We start from the raw sequence: 25,518 nt of genomic DNA, 5'->3' as shown, positions 1-25,518 counted from the left end.
GCCCGGTGCCGGTGCCGGATAGCCAGTTTGGGAGCAAGCCTCAGGTAACCACCCCGAGGGGAAGTGGAGGGAGGGGAGCACCCTGAGCGCCCCGACGACCGCCCGGGTCGGAGGGAAGAGTCCTGCCCGATGGGCCCACCTGGATTGAACCCCTCTTGTTCACAAAGCAAGAGGGGGGACTGTGATCCTTAAGAGAAGGTAACCATGGATGATTACTGCTCTCTACCCAAAGTATAAGTATATTTTATACTCAGAGCTACCATTTTATGATTTCTTACACGGGGGCAGTGATTTGGAAACATAACAGAATCTGGGATCAGATCCTCCCATTGACAAGACAAACCTCTGCTTTTTCATCTCTAACATAGATATAAGAATACCTACGGCGGGATTGCCATGAGGGCCAAAGGACATGACTAGTACTTTATAAACCGCTGTCATTCATTCATTTTCCTCATATATATTGAGTACTGACTGTATTCTAGGCACCAGGCTAGGCACTGGGGATTCTGTTGTGAGCAGAAAGTGACCGTCCCTGCCCTCAAGTTTACAGTCTATTGGGAGAGGCAGGTGTTCATCAAAAAAATCACACAAATAATGGAAAATTAGAGCTGAGCTAAGTGCTGCCAAGGGGAGGTGACTAAGTGATGCTCTGAGAGGGTATAAGGGAATTGACAGTCAGAGAGGTCAGGGAAAGCTGATCTGAGACCCAGAGAACCTATGGAAAGGTGAGGAGTGCATCCAGGCAAGGGTAACCATGTGTCCAAAACACATCACCTCCTATTCCAAACCCAAGCAAGTACATACAGTTGCCTGGTCCTTGGTTCTAAGAGCAGTTCGTAGAAACTCCCTCCGAGATTCTGGTGTCTGGACCCTTTCATTCAGGTAACTGCAGGCTTTCGTTTATATAGTTGAGGCCCTGTTAAGGGCACACCAGTAAAACCAAATAAATTGCAGAAACAAATCTATATTTCGTATTGGATAAGACCTTTATTCTTCAGCACTCGACATATACGTGTTGGCTTGCCTTTCCACATTGGGAGGCATAAGAGGAAATCTGTTGAATTTTAAGATTTGGGGGGGCAGGGCTAGAATGGATGGACAATTGAGGAAGGCCTACCATAACGAGAGCTTTAAGAACAGAAAAGAACTTCACAAAGCATTGGAATCATGGAATGTTAAGATAGAATGGACCTTTCCCCACTTCTTTTATCAGATGTGAACAAATGGTCCATATTGCCAAAAAGAAAACATTGGGATTCATTGCCTTTCCAACATAAGGAGTCTATGATCCTAAGTCTCTGTGGCTCAAAAGTGCATGGAAGTCCTGAGAGATCCATGGGGACACGGGAGGGGAATTTGACCTGTGTTTGCCATTTCTACTGTGGTGCCACCATCTACCCAGTCATCAAAGCTTGAAAAGTAGGGAGTCACCCTAAACTCTTCTCTCTTCTCATCCATCTCCCCCAGTGGTTACCAAGTCCTGTAGCCCCTGTTTCTCCTATCCATCCCCATTGCAATTGCTTTTCAAGGCAATGATGTTCTACAGAGTTGTCACCAAAAGTGCTGCCGTATTCTCCTAACCAGGCTCCCTGCATAAAGCTTCTCTCCACTCTCTTCAGCGCATCTCCACAGCTTTCAGTCAATGTGTGTTTCTGAGTCCAGCAAAGAGAAAGAAATCATACAACAATTTAACAAAGACAGTTCAATATAACTAATTTTTAACTATAATCGATTGGAGTAATGGAAGATTGGTTAGCAAGACATAAAGATCCAAAGTATACAGGAATCGCAGATATACGAAGCAATCACTACCCATGAGATAGATCATCCAAGAAACAGATGACCTCCCAAGAGTGTGTCACAGAGGGTGTAACCACAACTCATTAGATGGCAGAGAAGTTGCTGAGGTTCCAGGCAGCCAGAAATCCACTGTCTGGGATGCCAAAGAAGCCATTCATGAAAAGGTGAAAGTACACTGGCTGTACTCTGCTGCAAGCCTTCCCAAGAGAGGTGTCAGGGGAAGCAGCTAGCCACTGGGCACTGCTGACTGCTGTGCACTGCAGCCATTGGGCACTTAAGAGATTACATACTGCAGATGGTCCAGAAGCTGTGCACCGCAGGATCCCAGCACTGGGGAAACTGCACGGTCCTGGAGCCTAACAGCAAGAGCATGTGGAACCCACAAGAGAAGCCCCTTCCTCCTCCAGTATCCCTCCAGCGCCCTCTACTGACAAAGCTTAACATTGTGCCAGCTGGCAAAGGAAAACTAAAAGACCTAGTTCTATTTTTGCTGAGGAAGCAATGCAGGGTGAATGTGGAGCAGAGAGGAAATCAACTGATAACTGGAGCATCAAGTGAACACCAAAATCTGATCGAGTGACTCTAGTGTTTAAATCCTCTAGTGGATCCCTATTGCCTTTAAGATAAAGTTCAAAAGTCTTACCATGGCAAACTAGGCCTTTTATATTCTGATGTTGGGCTATATTTCCAGCCTTAGGCACAGCCACTCCCTCTTTATCCACTCTAGCCCTCCATAATTACTCACAAGTCCCTGAATTCTCCGTGTTCTCTGACACTTCCACCCCTTTGTCTAAGTAGTCCTAGCCACAAAGAATTCGCTCCTTGCTCTGATTAGATACCTACTCTGTACCTGGCACTGTTCTGGGGCTGGGAATAACAGCAATGAACAAACCAGGCTTCCCCAAGTCTCTGTTCAAATATCATCACTATTTTGGAAGTATTTTCTGACCACCTTCTCCAGTATTCAGATGAGTTAGATGCCTCATCTAGGAGTTTCTGTTCTCCTATATCTAGTACTTACCATACCCTATTGTAATCACTGATTTTCCTGTTAGTCTCTTCCACTGAACTATGGGCTCTCTGAGGGCAGGGTGTGTGACTAACTTATTTCTGTATCCCAGTATTTATTCAGTGCTATTGCTGACACATAGGTTTTATTGGATTGTTTGTCCAGGATCACATAATTAAGTCAAAGATAGACCCAGGATCAGAGTCCTGGTCTCCTATTTCATGGTCAAGAGTGCTTCTTCATTAGAGTTTGATCTGCCCTATGGAATCTGTGTTTTGTGTCAGAGAAGCCAAGTGCAATGTTAAACATCATCAAGAATGGTAGTGGAGGGACTTCCTTGGTGGTGCAGTGGTTAAGAATCCACCAGCCAATGCAGGTGACATGGGTTCGATCCCTGGTCTGGGAAGATCCCACATGCTACGGAGCAACTAAGCCCGTGCGCCACGACTACTGAGCCCGTGTGCCACAACTACTGAAGCCTGCATGCCTAGAGCCCGTGATCCACAACAAGAGAAGCCACCACAAAGAGAAGCCTGCGCACTGCAACGAAGAGTAGACCCCGCTCGCAGTAACTAGAAAAAGCCTGTGCACAGCAACGAAGACCCAACACAGCCAGAAAAGAAAAAATAAAAGAATGGAGAGAAACATAGCCCTGATCTTTTGTTGAAAACTGTGGTGCATTCACCCCACATAGCCCTTATGTACTCTGAGTCCCGTATCATAGGAATGCTATGATGAAATCAGAAATAGGGAAAACAAGTAAATGGATGAAATGATGTAGGGGAATATTCTGACTCTTCACTCTGAGGAAATGGAGACTTTCATTTACATGAAAGACAAGGTTAAGGTGGCTCCAGGTTTGTATGCCAGGTCCCAAAGTCAGGGGGTGTGTTCCCGGAGGAAGAAGGGGCTTCTCTTGTGGGTTCCATATGCCCCATGACTGTGATTAGGGAGCACAGTTAACGTAGCAGTCTGTAAACGGTATCCCTGGGCTTGTGGACCATGATATGAACATGGCGGAAATCTTTGAAATATGAACATGCCTAAGTTAAGACACTTTGAAAGAGGTAACTGTTCACTTGTTAAATAATAAACATGTGGAACTCATAACTTTCAAGAGGTGGTACTAGCATGATATATAAGCAATTTGGAGAAATTTGCTAATAACAGAGCCAAAAACCACTATGCAAAAAACAAAAAAAAAGGACAAGGTCAGGTAGGACTGCTCTTAGCAATATTGCTGTTGGCATCCAAATGCTGAGTTGGCTTGATCCAGGGGTTGGCCCAGGGTAGAAAAAGATCCAGACTTCTTTGAAATAAAGTTGGAGAGGCAAGCTAATATGAATAAGACAAATCATAGAGAGCTAGAAAGTCAGACAGGGCATCATTCTGATGAGAAAAGAAATAAAGATCCACTAAAGGTTTTAGAAAGTGTTGTGATAACATGAGTGGTTAAGACATTTTATCTGGGAAAACTAAACCTCGATTTCCTGGCATTGGAAAATGATTATAATATTAGAACCTACCTATAGATGGATATAAGGATTAAATGAGATAAGGAATGTGCATTGACTTTCAAGCCTCTCTTAATGCTGGGCACCCCTCCATTCTTTGGAACTGTATGGAATATGGCTAACAAGACAATAATCATATTTTCAGGACAAAAAATTACAACATGCTCTGACAAATAATTTTTGTTCCACTTCAGGGTGCTAAAAATGTACTTTTCATGATGCAAATGGGAATATCCAGGATATTTCAGTAATTTATGGAGAGAGTCAAACATAATGTTTGAAAGTAGGATTGCCCTAGAGAAAATCCATGATGTGTAATTGCCTTATTCTGAGAGAAGCAGTATGGTATAGTGTGGGAAGAGCAATGAAGGAGACATACGTTCTTGATTCAGCTCCGACAGAAACTGTTAGCTTGTGCCAATCACTTCACCTCTTTGTACATCAATTCTCTCACTTGTAAATTGAAGATATTGAACTATATTGTAAGTCAAATTAAGTCCCTTCCTTTTTTGGGAAAGATGTTCCTTTTTATTTTCCAGACAGATTTTTTTTTTTTTTAAGTCCACTGGGAGTAAAGTGGGGAATGAAAGAGAAGGATGAATAAAAATGGCCATGATAGGGCCTCCCTGGTGGCGCAGTGGTTGAGAGTCCGCCTGCCGATGCAGGGGATACGGGTTCGTGCCCCGGTCTGGGAGGATCCCATATGCCGCGGAGCGGCTGGGCCCGTGAGCCATGGCCGCTGAGCCTGTGCGTCCGGAGCCTGTGCTCCGCAGCGGGGGAGGCCACAGTGGTGAGAGGCCCGCGTACAGCAAAAAAAAAAAAAAAAAAATGGCCATGATATATCAGACTAATGCAATTGAGAGAGTAAAAGAAGTTTGTTTTGGATGCTTTTATGGAAAAGAGGAATTCTACAGTAGGTACGTGGTGGATATGACTGTAGCATGGTTGAGAGTTTACAGCTGCAGATTTGGGAGTCATCAGTATAGAGCTCTGGTTAAAGGCCCCAAAATTCCTCTACTTCCAGTTAGAATATAGGAGGTTGCAGCAGCTCAAGCCACCTACTGCAACAAATTTAAAAATCTAGAAAAATTATTTTTAAAAATATTGTAAATACATCAGGGAGCTTTAGAAGCAACGAGTACTGGATCAATTCAAATTCCAGGAGGGTGCTGAGCCCTTCCAAGGTGAATTGGCTTATTTTTAACAATGGAGACCAAAAGACAATGGGATTACATAAAGTGCTGAAAGGAAAAGTTGCTAACCTAGATATTCTATACTCAGTGAATATGCCCTTTAAAAGAAAGGAGGCAATTAATAGACAAAATGTTCAGAGTATTTTTTTTAGCTGTTTACAAAATACACACCTTGAGCAAAAGGATACCAAAACATTGAAGGGAAAAGTTTGGAAAAATTTTAATCTTGCAAAAATTAAAAGAAAACTGGCAGGCAAAGTTGACTTTAAGACAAATAAAGTGAGGCATTTCGTAATGATAAAGGTTAAATTCAAGAGGAAAAAAAATTTAAATCCTTAATATTTATGCAGCTAATAACAGAGATTGGAAATTTATCAAGCAAAAATTGACAGAACTAAAAGAAAAAATAGACAAAACCACCTTATAGATGGAGATTTTAAAAACACTTCTCTCAGTTACCGATAGAATAAGCAGACAAAAAAATAAATAAGGATATAGAAGATCTGAACTACATGATTAAACCTCTTAACATATATAGAACATTACACCCAACAACTGCAGAGTAAACATTCTTTTCTGGTACACGTGGAGCATTTATCAAAATTCTTAAAAACAAACAATTTGAGAAAAAGAAGCATAGCTTAGAAAACACAAACATCCAGGGACTGAGCCTTAGGCAATACTTCTAAAAAGTAGTGGTGGAGACAAAGGTGAGCAACAGAAATGAACAAGGAACAGCAAAGAGTTGGGGCAAGCAAGACTCTGTACAACCATCATCCAATGGAGTGAGGTGTTTGATCAGAGAGAGATCGATTTCTCAAATGCAATGCAGAAGCCAAGAAGAAGTGTTGTGAGGAAACTCACTAGATTTAGCAGTCAGGGAGACTGGTGATATTTACATTTGTGAAAGCAGTTTCAGAATAATAATCAAGATGGAAGCTTTATAGGAGGTTAAAGGAGGAGGGATCACGTGGAGAGGAAAGAGAGTCAGTCCTTAGTGCACTTGGGAAGTCTGACAGTGAAAAAGAGAATTAGACCATTGGGAAAGATAGTAAAGTAAAAAAAAAAAAAAAAAAAAAAAAATGTTTTTAAAGAGAAGGCCAGACAGTGCCCGGAGAAGAATGTAGAGGGTCAAGTGCTGGTTCCTCAGGTCTTGGACAAGGCAAGAACTAAGAGCTCAAGCAGCAGAGGAAAGACTATGAGGTCAAAGAGATGGACTGGTGGCAGAAGATGGCAGTGTGACTTCATTCTGACATCCTTGATCTCACTCAGGTAGGGCTTGAGGGGAAAGTCATTCCCTGGAGATTAAATAAGAAGTAGAAATATGTTTTGGGGCGATGGCAAAGATCAATGCAGTGGCTTCCCTGGGGGCGCAGTGGTTGAGAGTCCGCCTGCCAATGCAGGGGACACAGGTTCGTGCCCCGGTCCGGGATGATCCCACATGCCGCGGAGCAGCTGGGCCCATGAGCCATGGCCGCTGAGCCTGTGCGTCCAGAGCCTGTGCTCCACAACGGGAGAGGCCACAGCAGTGAGAGGCCCGCATACTGCAAAAAGAAAAAAAAGTGAGAGTGAAGATATTAAATGTTTACTTTGAATAAAACTTCCAATTAAAAAAGTTTTAACCTTTTAGAGAGAAATAAAGCTCACATCATGATTTTGCTTTATATCAAGTTGTGTGTTGAAATAACTACATGCAATTCCTGACCAAAAGTTTTTAATGATGTTTTCTTCAAATTCTGATAGTCACCATCAGTGAGAAAGCTTGCCTCACAGATGGGTCTTGGCAAATGTTAAAATGGTATTTATTGGATTTTCTCCAATTAACAGGAACTCCTTTCTCACTATTAACCAGAATCTGAATAATTTGATTTCTTCTGTCTTTGAAATTCTTAGGATAATGTGAATGGATTTCTAATGCACTTAAATTTTTTATATCATGTATTTCCAAGTAGCGTGACACCTAACAGATGTTTTGCTACCAGTCTTCTTTAGAGTTGAAGTTAGAAATATTAATCTCCCCCCGAACTACTTCTAACCTCATGTTTTCTTTGAGTCTATGAGCATTGTTGGTACACTTTATTATATTTTCACACATTCATTGTGATTTTGATTAAATTCATTCTGGTGCTCGAAAATGTCGAGTAAGCCAATTTTCTGAAGACAAGAAACTCTCCTCAACAATTCTGCAATAAGGATCATTGACATCTTTCAATTCCTCTTTTAGCTCCTAACCTCCAGGGTGGGGGAGGGAAAGCTTTTCCTTTGATAGTGACTTAGTAGGAGACAGCAGACTGTTTCTTCACATAAAGCTAAAAACAGAACCATAGCAGCCTGGATTTTATTAGCAACATCCTTTAATATGGAATTCACATCTATAGGCAAATGTACAGACAAGAGCTCTATGTGAACAAAACAACGGCTTGCATCTCAGGTGTTCAGAACATGGAGAACAGATATGACATAAAGCCTTCCCACCTCCCTGCCATCACAGCTTTCCCACCAGTACAGAAACCGTTTTGCTTGCATAATCCAGAAAATCTTATTTGTTTTAAAGTGTTTAGTTCCTACTCCAAATACCTGATCCTGAGTAGTTTGTTTTGGTACTTTCTGGCAAATCAATATTCTTCCAAACCTTCCTCTCCAGGGATTCTAACTACTGCTATTAACTAAACATTGTTACTAACATCTGTAGATTCATCACCCTTCAGGGAAACACTTTGATTTGGTCTTGTAGAGACTGTCATCAATGCATCTTCTAATAGTAATATTCCATTTTTGTATTTCCTTTGCTTCATTTGGTTCCAAACATGGTCATTTCTTAGGCAGGCTGTTAAAATGAGTGAGTCTGTACTTGTGGGAGACATTCTGGCTTGAGTTCTTCCTGAACCCAACCTGATGTAAACTACTGCAATAAACAGTCCCACTGAACAGTGGTTCTCAAAGTGTGGTTTCCGGGACTTCTGAGGATCCTTGACACTTTAGGGGGTAGGAATCCATGAAGGTAAAACTATTTTGGTAATAATACTAAGACATTGTATGTCCTCCTCACTCTCCTTCTTAAGAGTGTACAGTGGAGTTTTCCGGAAGCTATATGATGTAATTGAATTAAATCAAACAGATTGAATGCAAAGCAGAGATGAGAATCTAAGTGTCTTCTATTAAGCCAGACATTAAAAGATTTTCAGAAAATGTAAAACAATGTCATGCTTCTCATTAAGGATTTTTGTTTGTGTCTGGAAACTATAGTTATTTTTCATAAAAATGTTACTTATGTTAACATGTAAAGGAGTTATTTTTATTTTAAAATAAATATTTTTGAATTTCTAAAATGATAAATATTGCAAGATATAACCCACATTAACAAAAGATCTTTAGGGTCCTCAATAACTTTTAGGAATGTAAGGGGTGCTGAGATCAAAAATTTTAAGAATTAATCTCTCAAAAGACTATCTGTATAATATAGATATTTTCTATTAAGGCTCTGGCATAATTTACCTGGCACAATTTCTTTCATTTGATAACTTTTCCATGAAAATGAGATATTTAGGCAGATATTTGGGTAAAGAAAAAAATTATCAGAGCAAACAAATCAAAATTTGTTTTTGATATAATTTTTTTTGAAATAATCCTCACTATTTTGTCTAATAAGTGATTTAAATTTATATTTTTGACTACATGTATATGTCTGTGAAACTCTAAAAAGTATGAAACTATAATTAAACTTTAATATTTAATTTAAAATTACCCTTTATAGTGGGAAAATAAATCGTGTATTTAAAATACTTACGGAGACTACAGAACTTTTTACTATAACAAATCAGTTTTCAGAGAAAATACGATTGTCCATTTTCTTAAGAATATTTTTAAATAAATCACAAAACTTTTGAAAAATTAAGCATTTGATAAGGGGAATTTTTAGAAATATTACCATTTAATTTAATAATTAAAATGCTAAATTTTCCACAAAATATAAGTATTACTTATACTCAAGTATAGTTAAAATATTTTGAAAAATACTTTTATAAGAATATTAAAGGCCTACAGTCCCTTTACTGAACCAATTAAATTTTCCACTATTATTTGCTTTTAGAAGCAAACTTTTTTTTATTTCTATAAGTAAATAATGTCATTATAAAATTCCATTCAGAATCAGATTTTGGATATTTTACATCAAAAGCCAAGGATAAATAAACCTATAAATCAAGCCACAATTAAAAAAAATAAAATCAATTATGTTTTATCAGAGACAAATGATGATGATGATGAAAATATGCCTTCTTTTTGGGGAGAAAATAATTTTAAAAATAAGAGCAAATTAAATCAAAGGAAGAACTAAGTATTTGAAACACTTATGCACAAAAGTTTTCACTGACAATAAATACATTGCAATTCAAACAATAATCAGACTTACAGAGATGGTTTTAACATGGTGGTTAAAGGGGGAAATTCTATAGAAGCATCTCTGCTGGCAGGTGCTCTGCATAAAACCTTAAGTGCAAAAACAATAATTACTGAAATCTGGAAGTTTACTGACTGAGCAAAATATGTATCCAAATATAATTTCAACTGTTATAAATTTGTGAAGGGTTATAAAATGGTTGTAAATTTTGTTATCACTATGAAAAGTTTACAACCATGAGTCTCTCATGGCACACCTGTAACCCATTCTGCCATGACCACTTGTGGGAAGCTCAGCTTTAGAGATCTATAAAGGCAGAATAGGATAAAATGGTAAAATGTGTACTACAAATAATATTTGATGATACTCAAGTTTTGTAGGAAGGCTTATGGCATAGTATGGACTCAAGATGAACTTTGGCCGGGGTGTGCAGGTTTTTAACAGATGGAAAGGAAGAGGGAGGGCACCTCAAGTAAGCCAGCCAGAATTAGCAACATCCTGAGGATAGGGTACTGCTAACAATGGATGAGAAAGTGTTAAGCTTTGAATATATAATTTCTTGGAAAGTGGCCAGAGTAGACTATGTGTTAGAAATTTGTGTTCATAAATACTAGTAAAAAATTATATTAAAAAATTATAGTATAAAATTACATCTATAAATCATGGAGAACCTTGAAAGTCAGGATATGATTATCATTTTGTGAGCCGGGCTCTCTCACCTATTAACAACAGTAGAAGATAGATCCCGACACACCGGCCAGAATAGACCAGAGAATGACCCGAGACAGGGTTGCCCATATGGAGGCGAGGGGCCGAACCAGACTAAAAGAAATGGAAAAAGAGAGGAAGGGATGAGTTTGGAGACACATTTCCAAGGAAACATCAATGGGATTCAGTGACAGAGTCAACAGATTAAAGAGAATAGAGGCCAAATGACTGAGGAAATGGTGGTATCGTGTTCTGAAACAAATCTGGAGAGAGGACTTAGTTGGGAGATGGAGAATGAGTTTTAGTGGAGATGTCCTGGAAGCAGTAAGGAATGTGAAATGTAGCACAGGTCTGAGGTCTGGGATGGACCAACAAGTGTCATCAATACCGTTTCGTGGTAGATGTGAGCTCTCCAAGAATGGCAGAATGCTAGAGACTGAGCTTTGGGAAGATTACTAAGTCTTGCTTAGCAGGAGGAAGGGGGAAGAAGAGCTATGGAGACAGAGGAGGGGTGCTGAGGAAAATATAAAAACAAGAATAGTGTATGCCATCAAAAAAAGAGAAAGCCTCAAGAAAGGAATGACAGTCATGTTTAACTGGCCATCTCCAGCCTCAGACTGTGTATGTTCAAATCCTGCCTGTTACTTATTAGTTACGTGTCGTTTCAAAGGTTTTATCGTCATTCATAGTTTCATCGTCATCTGTAAAATGGTGATAATACACCTACCTCATATGGATATGTTGTGGATTAAGTGAAAAAAATGTATACGGAATACTTAGCACAGGATTATCTCATCTGGCACAGATAAGAAGTTAATAGATGTAACTGATGACTTTAAGGGACCAATGGAATGGTGAGAGCAGAAAAAGTTGCAAGAGGTTAAACAAGGATTGAGCATTGAGAAAAAAGACTAGGTATGAAAAACTTACTAGACAGTCTTTGCCCCAAAATGAAGAGAGATCACAGAACAGTCATTAGAAGAGGCAGTAAGGTGAAGTAAAGGATTTCTTATATTTGCTCTATACCAACAAAGGGTTATCATTAGTATTGTCATGGAGGCCTATTTAATTAGAGTTGGACCATCCTTCTATTGACATGAGGCCACTGAGCCTTCAGAATAGAAATCAAACAATTGCACAGCAACTTAAAAGGTCCTGTCAAAATATATGCAGACAGTAAAATGATGCAGGCACTGTGGAAGACAGTACAATGGTTCCTCAAAAAATTAAAATTAGAATTACTATCTGATCCAGCAATCCCACTTCTGAGTATATACTCAAAAGAATTGAAAGCAGGGACTGGAGCAGGTACTGTTCATGGCAGCATTATTCACAATAGCCAAAAGGTGGAAACAACTCAACAACAATTCATCAAAAGATGAATGTATAAACAAAATGTGGTCTATACAAACAATAGAATACTATTCAGCCTTAAAAAGGAAAGAAATTCTGACACATGCTACAACATGGATGAACCTTAAAGACATTATACTAAGTGAAATAATCCAGACACAAAAGGATGAATATTGTCTGATTCCACTTATATGAGGTCCCTAGAGTAGTCAGATTCATAGAGACAGAAGGTAGTGTGGTGGTTGCCAGGCTGTGGGGAGGGGAATGGGAGTTATTGTTTAATGGGTACAGTTTCAGTTTGGGAAGATGAAAAAATTGTGGAGATGGGTGGTGGTGACGGTTGCACAACAACGAATGTATCTAATGCCACTGAACTGTACACTTAGAAATGGTTAAAGTGGTCAATTTTATGTTATGTATATTTTACCACATATATATATCAGACAATATGAGAAAAATAAGTCACTGTCCTTTGCTAGGTAAAATGAAAAGTTATCCGAAACAATCAACTTGTAGCAGTAACTCTTTTTAAATTATGAAATATTTCATACATACGAATAAAATGCATAATGTAAATTTAGGCAGAAAAAAATAATGAAACAAACATGTAGGCAGCTACCATCCAGCTTGAAACAGAACATTACTAATAGTGTGGGAACTCCTGTTGTGTCTCCCTGATGATATCCCTCTCCCTCCCCTACCGAGGATAATGCCATTCTGAATTTGTGTTTATCATCCTTTGCTCTTTCTTATATTTCTTTATAATTAAATGTCTTGTAATACTGTTCTTATTATATTTGTGACCCTAAACAATATACGGCTTTTTCCACCCAGCATCATGAGATTCCCCCATGGTGGTGTCTGTAACACACTCATTGAGAACTGTGTTATCTTCCCAATGAATTGAAGCTCTTTTTTTTTTTTTTTTTTTGCGGTACTTGGGCCTCTCACTGTTGTGGCCTCTCCCGTTGCGGAGCACGGGCTCCGGACGCGCAGGCCCAGTGGCCATGGCTCACGGGCCCAGCCGCTCCGCGGTATGTGGGATCCTCCCGCACCTGGGCACACACGAACCCACATCGCCTCATCGGCAGGCGGACTCTCAACCACTGCGCCGCCAGGGAGGCCCTAAACTGAAGCTTTTATATTATGCAGTGACCCTCTTTATTCCTAACAATTCATTTTGCCTTAAAGTCTCTTTTGTCTGGTATTAACACATCTACATCAACTTTCTTTTGGTTATTATTTGCCTATTTATCCATATATCCTTTTACCTTCAGTCTTCCTGGTCCTTGTGTCTTTTCAGATGTGCCTACAGCTGGATATTTTAAAAATCCAGTCTGATAATTTCTGTATTTTAACTGGCACAGTTAAGACCTTTCCTTTTTATTGTGATTACTGATATGTATATGGGTTCTCCTCTATCATGTTGTTTATCCACCTTTCCTATGCTTCCCCCAGCCCCTCCTTTCTTGCCTTCATTTGGATCAGTCAATTTGTTCTATGTTGTTAGTGCTTTTAATTCCTCTTCTCCCATCTACTGATTTGGTGGTTATATTACTTTTATAGTAATTACCCTTGAAATTTTGCCATGTGTACTTGACTTTTTACAAAGTTTAAAATTAATATCTTTATACTCTTCTTCCTCTAAATAAAAGAACATAAAGTAAAAGATAATGGAGTACCACCACCTGAGGCCACTTTGGTTTCTTGTCTTGGGATTTCCCAACCAGGTTGGTGGTATAAATTTAAAACTTAGACCTAGGTTGTGGCTACAAACTCGTGGAAGACTATTTCTCCCCCAAAAAGTAGCAGCAAGAGAGAAAGATTTCTGTGCCTCTTCCCCCTGCCATTAGGCAGATATTTTCAGTCCCACCCTTTCACACTGAAAGTGTGTGAGCCTTGGAGGGTTTCAGATTTGGGGGGATAAGAGAGTCTTCTGTTCAGCTATTTACTTCTTCAGTCCTTGCCTGGCCATTTATCTCAAAGCTTCAAGTTCCTGGTGTCTACATTTGCCCCCACGTCAGCCCTAATTTCTTCATTTGCTTTCCACTCTGGTTTCTGCTTTACTCACTTATCTGGCACATGAGGATTTCCCTCACTTTCTTGCAAGGTCAACAAGGCAATTTGAAAGGTATATTTGCTCGGATTTGTCTCGTATCCAGGTGTTTTGAAGAGACAGTGCTTTTCAGAACATCTAGTCTCTCTTTCTCTACTAAAAGCAAAGACTTTTCATCTGCCGTTTATTTGTGTATAGTGTTGCATACCATCTATGGATTTTCATGTTTTGTTTCAATTTGTCCTGGAACTTTTTGAGTGAAATATACAAGTTTCTCTTTTACAATTAAAGTGGATGAGTACCTGCAAATGTACAGAGAGATGTTCATCAAATGGCTGTTTAATGATTATTTTTATTTGGAAATACGTAACCCAACGTCAAGTAATAGAGGATTCACAGAGTAAATTTTGCTACGATGCTTATTGGGCCAATAAGAGTTGTATGATATGGAAGATGGTCATGATAAGATGTTGAGTAAATAAGCTGTTTTGTATGTCCCCATTTTTATATATACAAATACATATTTACATTGAAAAAATTCTGGAAGGAGACAGCCAGTATTTTGGGATATCACCAGGGATATTTTTGCTTACCTCTTGTTAATCTCTACTTTTTAATGAACAAATAGTATTCTGTGTTTTTGATGTAAATGAAGGAATAACAACAAAAAGCAGGGATTAGTGAAAACTTTCTAACCTTGGAGATCTGTCTTGTGGGGTACTTTACTCCCCAGTACTGCACGTATCTAACAGAGGCTGGATGACCTCCTGTCCAAGATTCCTGTCATTTCATGATTCAAAGATTCTCATTTTGTTTATTCCCCCCCCCCCGCCAACCCCGACAATAGGTCAACCAATCAATGCCTCAGACACATAAGCAAATATGCATCCCCCCGGAGCTGCCGGAATTGTTGAAGCAATTTACCAAAGCCGCCATTCGGACCCAGCCGCAAGATCTCATCCAGTGGGCCGCCGAGTACGTACTCCTTTCTCACCTCCAGCCCCTGGTTCCCATTGGAGGTGGAGATAGGGGGTGGAGGAGGGAAGGTCTTGGAAACCTGAGGAGGTTGTCACGGCTGCAGCCTGGGAGTCGAGACTGATCGGCATAATTGTTGGTGCTTTAAAATCCACACGTAAATACAGCAAACCGGGCGAGGATGGAGGCCCTCCCCCAAGGGAACGAGACTGAGCAATAGGACGCCAGGGCTATAGGCAAAGTGTCCTAGGGCAATCAGCAAGAGTTAGATTACCACATCACATCACACACGCACACTCCACCCTGTGCCTGCCCTCCACCTCCACCCCTCCCCCAGCCCCGTCCCAGTGGAAAGAAGGGTTCGGAATCCCGCGGAGCTTAGCCTGCCTTTCCCTGGTGTAAACCAGGGCCTCATCCTCAGGTTTAACCACTAGATGGCAGCAGTGCACCTGTGGGGGAGCGATGTGATGAGCCCAGGTGGAGGATTGTGTGGGATCAGTCCAAGTGGCCTCGCTCCTGAGTTTACTCCTTGAATGGGACACCTTCCTCTACCACTGTTAAAACTCATTCTTGTGCCCCAGCCAGACACTTTGTATCTTGTCTTTGGGGAAATTGTTATTTTCTTGACTGTGTCTTTGAACTAATACGTTCCTTCAGCATAAGGATGTCCATACAGTACCCGTTGCATCCTGGAGAAGCGAGGCAAGAGTGATGGGAACAGGGCTTCCCTGGTGGTGCAGTGGTTGGGAGTCCGCCTGCCGATGCAGGGAACACGGGTTCGTGCCCCGGTCCGGGAAGATCCCACATGCCGCGGAGCAGCTGGGCCCGTGAGCCATGGCCGCTGAGCCTGCGCGTCCGGAGCCTGTGCTCCGCAACGGGAGAGGCCACAACAGTGAGAGGCCTACATACCGCAAAAAAAAAAAAAAAAAAAAAAAAAGAGTGATGGGGACAGGCGAAGCACCGGCTTGGCTGCAAACAGCGTGCCTCCACCACAGGTGTCCTCCTTCAGGAGACACCTTCAGAGGCTGCTCGATGGAAGGAGCTTACACAATAACTGCTGGCTGAGGCTGAAAGAGCTTCGCACACAAAGCCTCCCAGCTACGAAATTGCTTCTTAGACAAAAAGTGCCTGCTCGAACTGGGGGACTGAGGCTTGGGGCAGGAGTTAGGAGCTGACCAGACCTCCCGGGGACCATTTTCAGGCGATTTTTACTGCTTGGGGATGACCTCCTCAGTAGGGCTTCAGTGGGAGAGGGGGGGGAGGAGTGAGAGGCTGCAGAGCGGAGCTGGTGGTTTGGGGGAGGGGAGAATGTCCGCAGCATGAGGCCGAGGAGGTGCAGTGGGCAGGTGGTGAGAAGAAGGTGCGGACACCTTTGAGAAGGCTCACGAAGCAATCTAAGAGGAGCCTCACACAGTATCCGGCTCCTGGGCTGGGCTAGGACGAAGCTTTTACAAATGGAAGGAAAATAAGCCCGTGGTGCTCATAAAAACAGACACAAATAGGGTTGCTTTGCCTAGTAATGAACTCTTGTTTCGTTTTCTAGTCTAAATTTTATATATTACCTCTAGGATTGAACTTTAGCGTCAGAAGACTAATTTCTTTTGGCACACTCAGACAGACTTTGTTCTATACTATACAATAGTTTAAAACCCCATTTTATTGTTCTTGCACTGCTTTTATAGCAAGAAAAATGACATTTCTTGGCATTGTCCCTGACATTTATGGGAGAAAACATTGCACTGTTGTAACCTGCTTGCTCCCCCATATTGTATCATGTGCTATAAATGTCTTAGATATCTGTGAAGAATCAGTTTGTAGTTTAACTACAATGAAAAAGGAGAACATGATCTAAGAACACTCTCCATGTATTCAGACACGGAAAGCACTCGTCAGACAGTTTAATGTAACTTACAAACCTGCAGCATTTTAGAGGTAAAACTCCACAAAGTATTTCCAGGATGAAATGTCTACTTAATTTACCACAAGCATAAGTTTCCCTGCATATGTGTTGTCCATGAAGAAACCATATACCAGACATCAGCAGGAAAAAAACTAATTTGTCTTGTGGTGGGTCAGTGTGACCACACAAATTTGAAGAACCATGGAAATGCTCACTGCGGAAGAAGCTAAATAACCCATGGAGGATGAAATCCGTGATTACAGCCTCATTTCCACGTTCTCTAACCAAATCTGCTACAAGGTCCAAAGACATTGCTGCTGAGCCACACCCACCCGACCACTGACCTGTCTGCGGAGACTGCTCATGCACATTAGTAGAGGTCGCCTGAAAGTATTTCTTCTGCTCTCCCTGCTGGTGACCTCCAAGGGGTGCCTGGAAGGTGTTTCGGTACTGGAAGCCGTTGCTCTGCGTTGTGCGGTGGCTTAGAGACAAAGAGTGGTTTGCATTGTATGGCTTTTATAAAATTTCCCTGTATTCTTTTTATATTACCTGGATCTGGAGAAATTAATAAAATAAAATTAATAAGAGACGGGGCAGAGGCTGTGATCCAGGGGTAGTCAATAACAAGGCTTCTGATGAAGACAGGCCCTTCCATATGGCATCGGTGCCCCAAGTATCAACTGCTCATGTCCACTCTCTGCTGCAGGCAGCCTCTTCCCATCATAGATCAATCCCAAAACAGGGCTCAGTGTTCTTCCACACTGCACCAAAACAAAGTCCATTCCACAAAGCACTGGTGGGCAGGCAGATGTTACTGAAATTTCTGAAGGAAGATAGAGGAGGATTTTACAGCACACACCCCATGTGAGTTCATCTCAAACCCTTTTTTCGCTTGTCTTCTCACCTGAGCCTCTATTAGTGCCCTGCCAAACTTCTCTCCCCTCCCCGATGGAGCCCCAAGCCTCACTTCCTCTAGCTGGAAACACTTTCAGGCTCACCCCCCCAGAGCACCCCATCTCCTCCCCTTTCTTATGGAAGTCATTTTAATTTTCTTCCCACTTCTCTTTCCAAGATTACATACCCCTACTACTACCTAAGACCAACTTTAAGTATGTAGATAGCCATCGTACCAAGCATAAAGACTTATATATTTGAAAGAAAAATATCCTCCAAGTACTAGGATTCTTCCTTCATAAAAAAGAGTGGGGGATTTAAAATAACAATTTTCTCTCTCCTTTAATATACATACACATAAAATAGACATGCATATGTACATATACAATACTTATATCAATATATTATCTATCTCAATATATATGCCTATATGTGTGTATGTACGTGTGTGCACGTGCACACATGTATATAAAACACTTAGGAGGGAATGACTGAAAAAAATACCCAGACCTAATATGCTTCAGGGAATTCCATACCAAATTTTTGGTACTCCTCATCCTTAGAGAGGAACAAATCTTTTTATTCCCTAAGCCATCTCTATACCTTAAGTGTAAAGTAACACATTCAGGCTTTTCCTGTACATAAATGAACTAAAAACAATGTCTGGCATATAGAAGCCACTTAATAAATGTTCTTTCCTCCATCCCTTCCCTCAAAGAAAAGGGAGAGGGGATTCCCAAAGCATCCAGAGGCCACTGAGGTAGAGGCTGCTCCCCCTAGCCCCCCAACTTTTTTTTCTTGCAGTTATTTTGGAGCTCTGTCCCGTGGAGAGATTCCTCCAGTGAGAGAGCCGTCTGAGCGAGTGACTTTGTCTTACTGGGCTGAGCTTACACCGGACCTGTTAAAGATCCTGCATTCTCGGGTAAGGGCCAAACGGCAGCACAGAGGGGGAGTGTAGGGACGATGTCAAGGTTGGGTGCGTACAGACAAAAGTCACCTGGCCACTCACCGTTGTCTTAAAATTCACTAAACCATGCACTGAGAGTAAATCTTCCCGTGGGGAAATAGGAATCATGGTGAAATAGGCTGTAAGCTGAGTTGTCAGTTGGGTCATCCCACGTCGTCCTGAAGCTGGCAGAATGTCCAGGGGCTCAATGCAATGTGAATTCCTTCTCTCCAGAAAGTGCAGGTCCACATGCCTTGCCAGTGTCTCCCTTACTGATCAAGCCCAGATACAATGCCAATCACGGTTGGGGAGGGGCATATTATAGTTCCCCAGTTACCCCAGGTGCAGACACAACCTAGCTTTTAGGCTCTCTCCACAGCCATATCATCCTGGGAGATGTCCTGTGAATGGATGAGGAGGGTCTGTCTTGAGAAAGCTTACAGTTTGGCCAACTCCCAAGAAAAATGGCTTAGCACACTATACCTCACTTTAGGATCCAGGACCAAGAGGTTTGGGGTGATTCAGGACTGACTTAACCAACTGCCTTGGTCCCAGAGGCTTAGCATTTCACTGGAATCAGAGGACCAGGGAAGGTGTAGTAGCACCTCACTGGGGCATCTGCACCATTATTGCATTGTTGGCCGACAACTGGCCATTTGCACCCTTCCCTCTTGACCACCAAGCACCTTGTGCAGTAGACATGGCAGAGATCCGAGGTACCTGGGACCAAGCAACATTAGGCATCCAGACCACAGACCCCACGTTATTCCCAGGAAAGCATGGGCGATGCATTCAGGGTCTAGTGCAAAGAACTCAGCGGAGTCTAGAAGCAAGAGATTTAACATCTAGTTCTAGTTTCACCACTAATAGTGGTCTCAGACAAGTTCTCTGCCCCTTGGTTTCATTTTCAGGCTGCTTTATCTGCCTTACAGGGACAACCTAGGGATGAAACAGCAGATAATAAAAGCTCTAGAAAAAAATTAAAGTGTAATATACATGTATGTTTTCCCCATAACTCTGATACCTGAAGTTTGAATGATTATATCTCAGAATGTTCTTCACTATGCTGAATATTCCTCCACCCTTACAAAGAGAACTGCCAAACAGAGTCTCTGTTGACCCCTGACACCTTCCCCCACCCCTTGCTGTGTGCTAGGAGAACCAGGGCCTTGCCCCGGGGTAGGTTTCTCAGGGCCTTCTCTTGTCCTGTCCCTCATTCCCTGTCTTGTGTCTGTCCCCGGCCCCGCAGGTTGCTGGCAGACTGATCGTCCACGCAGATGAGCTGGCCCAGATGTGGAAGGTGCTGAATCTCCCACCGGACCTGTTTAATAGTGTGATGAATGTGGGCCGCTTCATGGAGGAGATCGAGTGGCTGAAGTTTCTCGCCCTTTCTTGCAGCTCTCTTGGAGTTGTAAGTTAGCTTTAATGGTTTTTGTTCCTTAAGGGAAAATCTATCGGGACCTGGCGGGGGGGAGGCTTGGTAAGAACACACAGTCAGCTCTCCAGGGTTCATGAGGAGTGTGCTCCTTCTTGTCTACTCCTTCTCCTCTTTGAATTAAGGTCATTTCTGTGCTCATCAGCCAGAAGCAGGGATTAGGAGGAGAGAGGGGAAAGCTGTCATCAGACTCTGGGGAGAGGTTGACTAAAATGCAGGTTTTGGATTATTTATGAATTTCAGTCATTGCACTTAGGTTTATTTCCATTACCACTCCACTCCCTCCATTCATATTCCTAAAAGTAACCAAGAGCCAGCTGTAGAAGATTGGCTTATACTTGGGTTTCAGACACCTAGAAGATATACCAATAGAGATTTTTAAAAAGAGGTGCAGCCTTATCGAAAACTACTATTTGATAAGCATAATTGGATAGAAAAATCAGAGAGAAGAGAGCAGGAAAGGAGAGATGAGGCTATTTCCAGACTCAGAGTCCTGACATCCCCATGGATGCAGGATGCTCATACAAATTCATGCCTTTTCCAAATTTGACTTGATTGACAACGGCAAAAGCCGTTTTCCTGTTTTAAAGAAACCAGTTCATATACATACTCAAAAGATTTAGGTATCATCTTATATGTGGACTCACTCTTGTTAAACACAATTATAATAACTTAAATGAAAATGAGTCAGAAAAATGATTTCTTTAAATCCCTGAAATACATACAAGTTTAAAACTTAATGAGAAAATTATTGCCTCTGCCAAAACTAAATGGTACGAAAAAGGTAGTTTGAATCATTCAGTATGTTTAAATACAATCTTGTTCTTTCTTCTCGAATATCCTGGGTATGCACATTAGACACTTTTGTTTGTGAGAAAAGTTACCAGAAATACTGTAGTCCAACTTTTCCTGTGGATGCTGCTGAACTTTCAGCATAATTATTTCTTTAGACAGGAGAGGCCATTTGTGGTTTTTTTTTCCCTTCTTCGCTGCCCTTTCTTGCACCCTTATGCAACGAATAAACTACTCTCAGCAGCAGAGGCAGATACGTTGCCAGTCAGCACTATCACACTTCTGTGGAAATAGCCCCAAGGATTGGGGAAAATCACAGGGGAGAAATAAAAAATGGGCACGTTTTATGAAATTCTCATGGGGTCACAAGTTTACTCACACCATGTTCAGAGACGTCCAAGGCGGGGGGAAGTGTCCCAATACTTTCTCTGTCATTAATCCTGCTCTTCCCCATCTACCCTACCCATGAAGGGTGGAGTAAGAAAATAAGTAGATTCAACCCAACCCAACCCAGGACTCTTCACCTGCTGCAATAACTGAAAACAGCTTTAAGGTGAATTGCTCAGTCTCTCAGATTTGTCCTCACTGCTCCTCTCTTCCAAGGTGGCAGTTGTTCAAGGAAAGTGGTGATGCTGGGATCACAGAGCAGCCAAGAGGAGGGTTCCCACATCCCTTGGTCCTCTCTGGCATCTCTTTTTTTTTTTTTTTTTTTTTTTTGCGGTATGTAGGCCTCTCACTGTTGTGGCCTCTCCCGTTGCGGAGCACAGGCTCCGGACGCGCAGGCTCAGCGGCCATGGCTCACGGGCCCAGCCGCTCCGCGGCATATGGGATCTTCCCGGACCGGGGCACGAACCCGTGTCCCCTGCATCGGCAGGCGGACTCTCAACCACTGCGCCACCAGGGAAGCCCACTCTCTGGCATCTCTTGTCTCCATGGAAATACTCGTCTGTGTGGTCACTAGCTGTGCAGCTGAAGTCTTTGGTCTCTCTCACAGCACGATGGTCCCCCAGCCAGCTCACCTCCATTCTCCCTGGTGCTCAGGGCCTCTTTAAGTCTCTTCTGGGTTGCCCTCAACTGCTCCCTGCCTTTGGTGCTCTGTGTCACAGCCCCTCAGCACCTTGGAGGTGTCTGAGTCCTCTCCTTGTCCACATACCTCACAGTAACCAAGAGTTGACTTCGGAAAAACCGATTCCAACCCTCCCTCTGCAGCTGTAAGATTTACTTTGATATGGCTGCCACCCAAACTGGGCAGAGGAAACCATGAGGTGAATTCTTTCTACCTCCCTGCTAAAACGGGGAGGTTGGCCTAGATGTTCCGTGAGGTCCTTTGATCTCTAACATCCTGTGGTTCAATTCCACCTTCTCTGCTTCCACAGAGACACCATCAGGCCTGGCTCTGGATAACAGTGGACCCCGCCAATTCTGAGAGGCACTCAGGTGTCTGACTTTGCTCCCCATCATCCCTATGTCAAAGAACACCTAGAGGGCTTCCCTGGTGGCGCAGTGGTTGAGAGTCTGCCTGCCGATGCAGGGGACACAGGTTCGTGTCCCAGTCCACGAAGATACCACATGCCGCGGAGCGGCTGGGCCCGTGAGCCATGGCCGCTGAGCCTGTGTGTCCGGAGCCTGTGCTCCGCAACGGGAGAGGCCACAACAGTGAGAGGCCTGCGTACCGCGAAAAAAAAAAAATATCACCTAGAGGCGAAGTCAGCATGAAAGTCTAGTCTGTGAATAAAGGGTGCCCTATGGATCCAGGGCCCATCCCATTTTGCCCACTTGGTTCATGTTGGACTATTGCTGGGAACTTAAATGTAAGGGTGGTCAGGGTGTCACCATCTGGAGGAGGGTGGCACTCTTACTAATCGCTACATTCTTGGAGGCAAGCCCAGAAATGCCCTCCTTGCTTTGCCAGTTCACCAGCCAGCCATGATCTCTGGGCCATGTGGAAAATCCAGCCCCCTCCTTATAGAAGAATCTAATGGCAGGAATTTTAGGAAGCAGGTGCATTTACTTCCCGAATCTGCATGTGATTCACAATGCTACAGTATGCAGACCTGTGTTCCTCTTCCCCGTCACCACTCCTTTCTCTAGAATACCTACCAATCATATACAAGAAGAGATCGTGTAGTCGTGCTCACTGGAAGGAAGGGCATGTTTTGTTAGCAAATAATTCACTTCCTGAGCCTTTCGCCTCTGAGTTTGAAAATGAGGCTTGTAAGATGCTTACAGGCTATCTCTATGGAGTGGATCCCCATCTGACCCAAAATTCCTGTGCAACAGAATGCAGATCTCTGTTTGCTTCCGATTTATTTAAGTTTACCAAAAAGCTCCAGCCTAGAGAGTTCTTATCCATTCATCTGTTTATTAACTATTTGAAAATATTTGAAAATCGTATAAGGGCAATAGAATTTGAGTTATCTGAATAATCAGTAAAAGATGTTCGGGGTAGAAAGCACCTTTATTAGTGTGCTAAGGCTGCCGTAACAAAGTACCACAGACTGGGTGGCTTCAACAACAGCAATTTGTTTTCTCACTGTTTTGGAGGCTGGAAGTCTGAGATCAAGATGTCTCATTGGCTTGTAAATGGCTATCGTCTCCCTCTTCCTTCACGTGGTTGTCCCTCTCTGCATGCATGTGTCTGGTCGGTCTCTCTCTCTCCCCCATTCTCTCTCTCTGCATCCTAATCTCCTCTTATAAGGACACCAGACCTATTGGATTAGAACGCACTCTGATGACTTCATTTTAACTTAATTAGCTCTTTAAAGGCCCTATCTCCAAATACAGTCACATTCTGAGGTTCTAGGGGTTAGGGCTTCGACATATGAATTTTGCGTGGACATAACTCAGCCCATAACAGCACCCCAATTTGGATGAGGCTGTAGGAAGAGGACTACAGAACAAAGGCAATAGGGCAGTAGGGGTTTTTTTAGAAGCAGAGGGGATGAGCTATAGATGGAAATTGGGAAGTTCAGGGCACACATGCTCACAAATCTACCCAAAATCAGTCATGCTGACTGCAAGTCATGCACGTGGCCTCCCATCCTCTCTGACAACCTCTTACCAGCCTCCTGTGTGCCCACCCTCCCACCCTCCTTTGTGGAAGTGCCTGGCACACTGCCTCACACAGTGCTTCACGATGGCCTCCAGGAGAGAACTCCCAAGGGCAGGAGAGAGGAAATGAAAGCGGTCTGCTCCCCTCCTGTGGCATTGTTCCAAGTGTCTCACTGGAGTACATAAGCTAGACTAATCACTTCAGCCCTTTAGAGAGAAGACTGCAGGGCAGTAAGAAGAAATCATTCTAATTTTGTAGACTACAAAAGCAAATTCCCCTCCTTTAGTGAGATTGTTCTAATTAAAGTAATAAATGTCTTAAAGCATTCAACAGCTTATAAACTTAATTCCTTGAAAGTATCCCTCCAACCGAGAAAGGAAAGGAAAAAGAAAGGCACCCAGTAGATACTCAATATTTTGAGATTGAGTTAAATGACATCTGGGTGTAAAAAATTCAAGCTTTCCAGAATATTACATCATCCCCACTTTATTTTATGAGAGCAAGGTTTTCGTTTTCTTTGTTGTTATCTAAACTGATCTTAGGAATTTAGTTTGGAATAGTGACCTTCTCCTCATTTAACCTTATGGCTTTACAGACCATTGCCAAAACTCTCAAGATAGTGTGTGAAGTGCTATCATCTGACCACGATGGTGGCCCTCCCCGGATCCCTTTCAGCACCTTCCAGTTTCTCTACACATATATCGCTGAAGTGGATGGGGAGATCTCTGCATCACACGTCAGTCGAATGCTCAACTACATTGAACGTGAAGTGTAAGTAAACATTTACCAATTGGAGGGGAAAGAATATGCGGAAAACAAATCTAGCTGGCCAAGATATAGTGAGGTTACTGTATTATACTGCTCTGGGAACAGAGGAATATTGTGAAGAACAATAAATAGGGATCAGAAAGAGAAGGAGAAACAGAAGAGAAAGAATGGTATAGAACAGTGATTCTTAGAGTGCTACCCAGACCAGCAGCCGCAGTACCTGGGAACGTGTTAGAAATGGGATTTCTGAGGCTGCACCCTGAGTCCATCAAATCAGGAACTCTGGGGGCAGGGCCCAGTGGCTGTGTCTCAGCAAGCACAGTAGGTGACTCTGGCTCCCTTTCAGGTTTGACCAGTGGGGTAGGAGGGGAGGAGGAGGAACAGGCAGTCAAGAGTTCAGAGAAAAAGAGGGTGATGAGGGCAGGAGCCACAGCAGAATTAATTTGGAGTGAGAGAGTTGTTTATATATTGTCTTTCTTAAGATTAATTGTTAAATGAGCTAACCCCCAAATATATATTTTTTCCCAAACAGTATTGGTCCTGATGGTTTAATCAAGGTGAGTGACTTTACCCAAAACCCCAGGGTTCGGCTGGAATAAAAGCACAGTTTTGGCAATTTTAAAGGAAGATACAGAGATGATTGTGCTTCAGAATGACTGAACCCCATACACCATCCAATGTCAATTTTCCTGTGAAACTGGTACACACGAATAAACAATTA

General features: G+C 42.4%; 1 protein-coding gene across 1 annotated transcript; it reads left to right on the top strand.

Annotated features, from left to right (window-relative positions):
• On the top strand, positions 1–25,462 carry ROPN1 (rhophilin associated tail protein 1). The gene is made up of 6 exons (XM_082626225.1): positions 1–44; positions 14,883–15,010; positions 18,609–18,726; positions 20,000–20,161; positions 24,625–24,800; positions 25,330–25,462. Exons 2-6 carry the CDS (start codon positions 14,895–14,897, stop codon positions 25,394–25,396), a joined length of 639 nt encoding a protein of 212 aa, XP_082482351.1. The 5' UTR covers positions 1–44; positions 14,883–14,894; the 3' UTR covers positions 25,397–25,462.
• Positions 25,463–25,518: the final 56 nt, after the last annotated feature.

The sequence above is a fragment of the Mesoplodon mirus genome (genome assembly GCF_964341445.2).
Source record: "Mesoplodon mirus genome assembly, chromosome: 6".
NCBI lineage: Eukaryota > Metazoa > Chordata > Mammalia > Artiodactyla > Ziphiidae > Mesoplodon > Mesoplodon mirus.
This window is presented reverse-complemented; position numbering and strand designations above follow the sequence as displayed.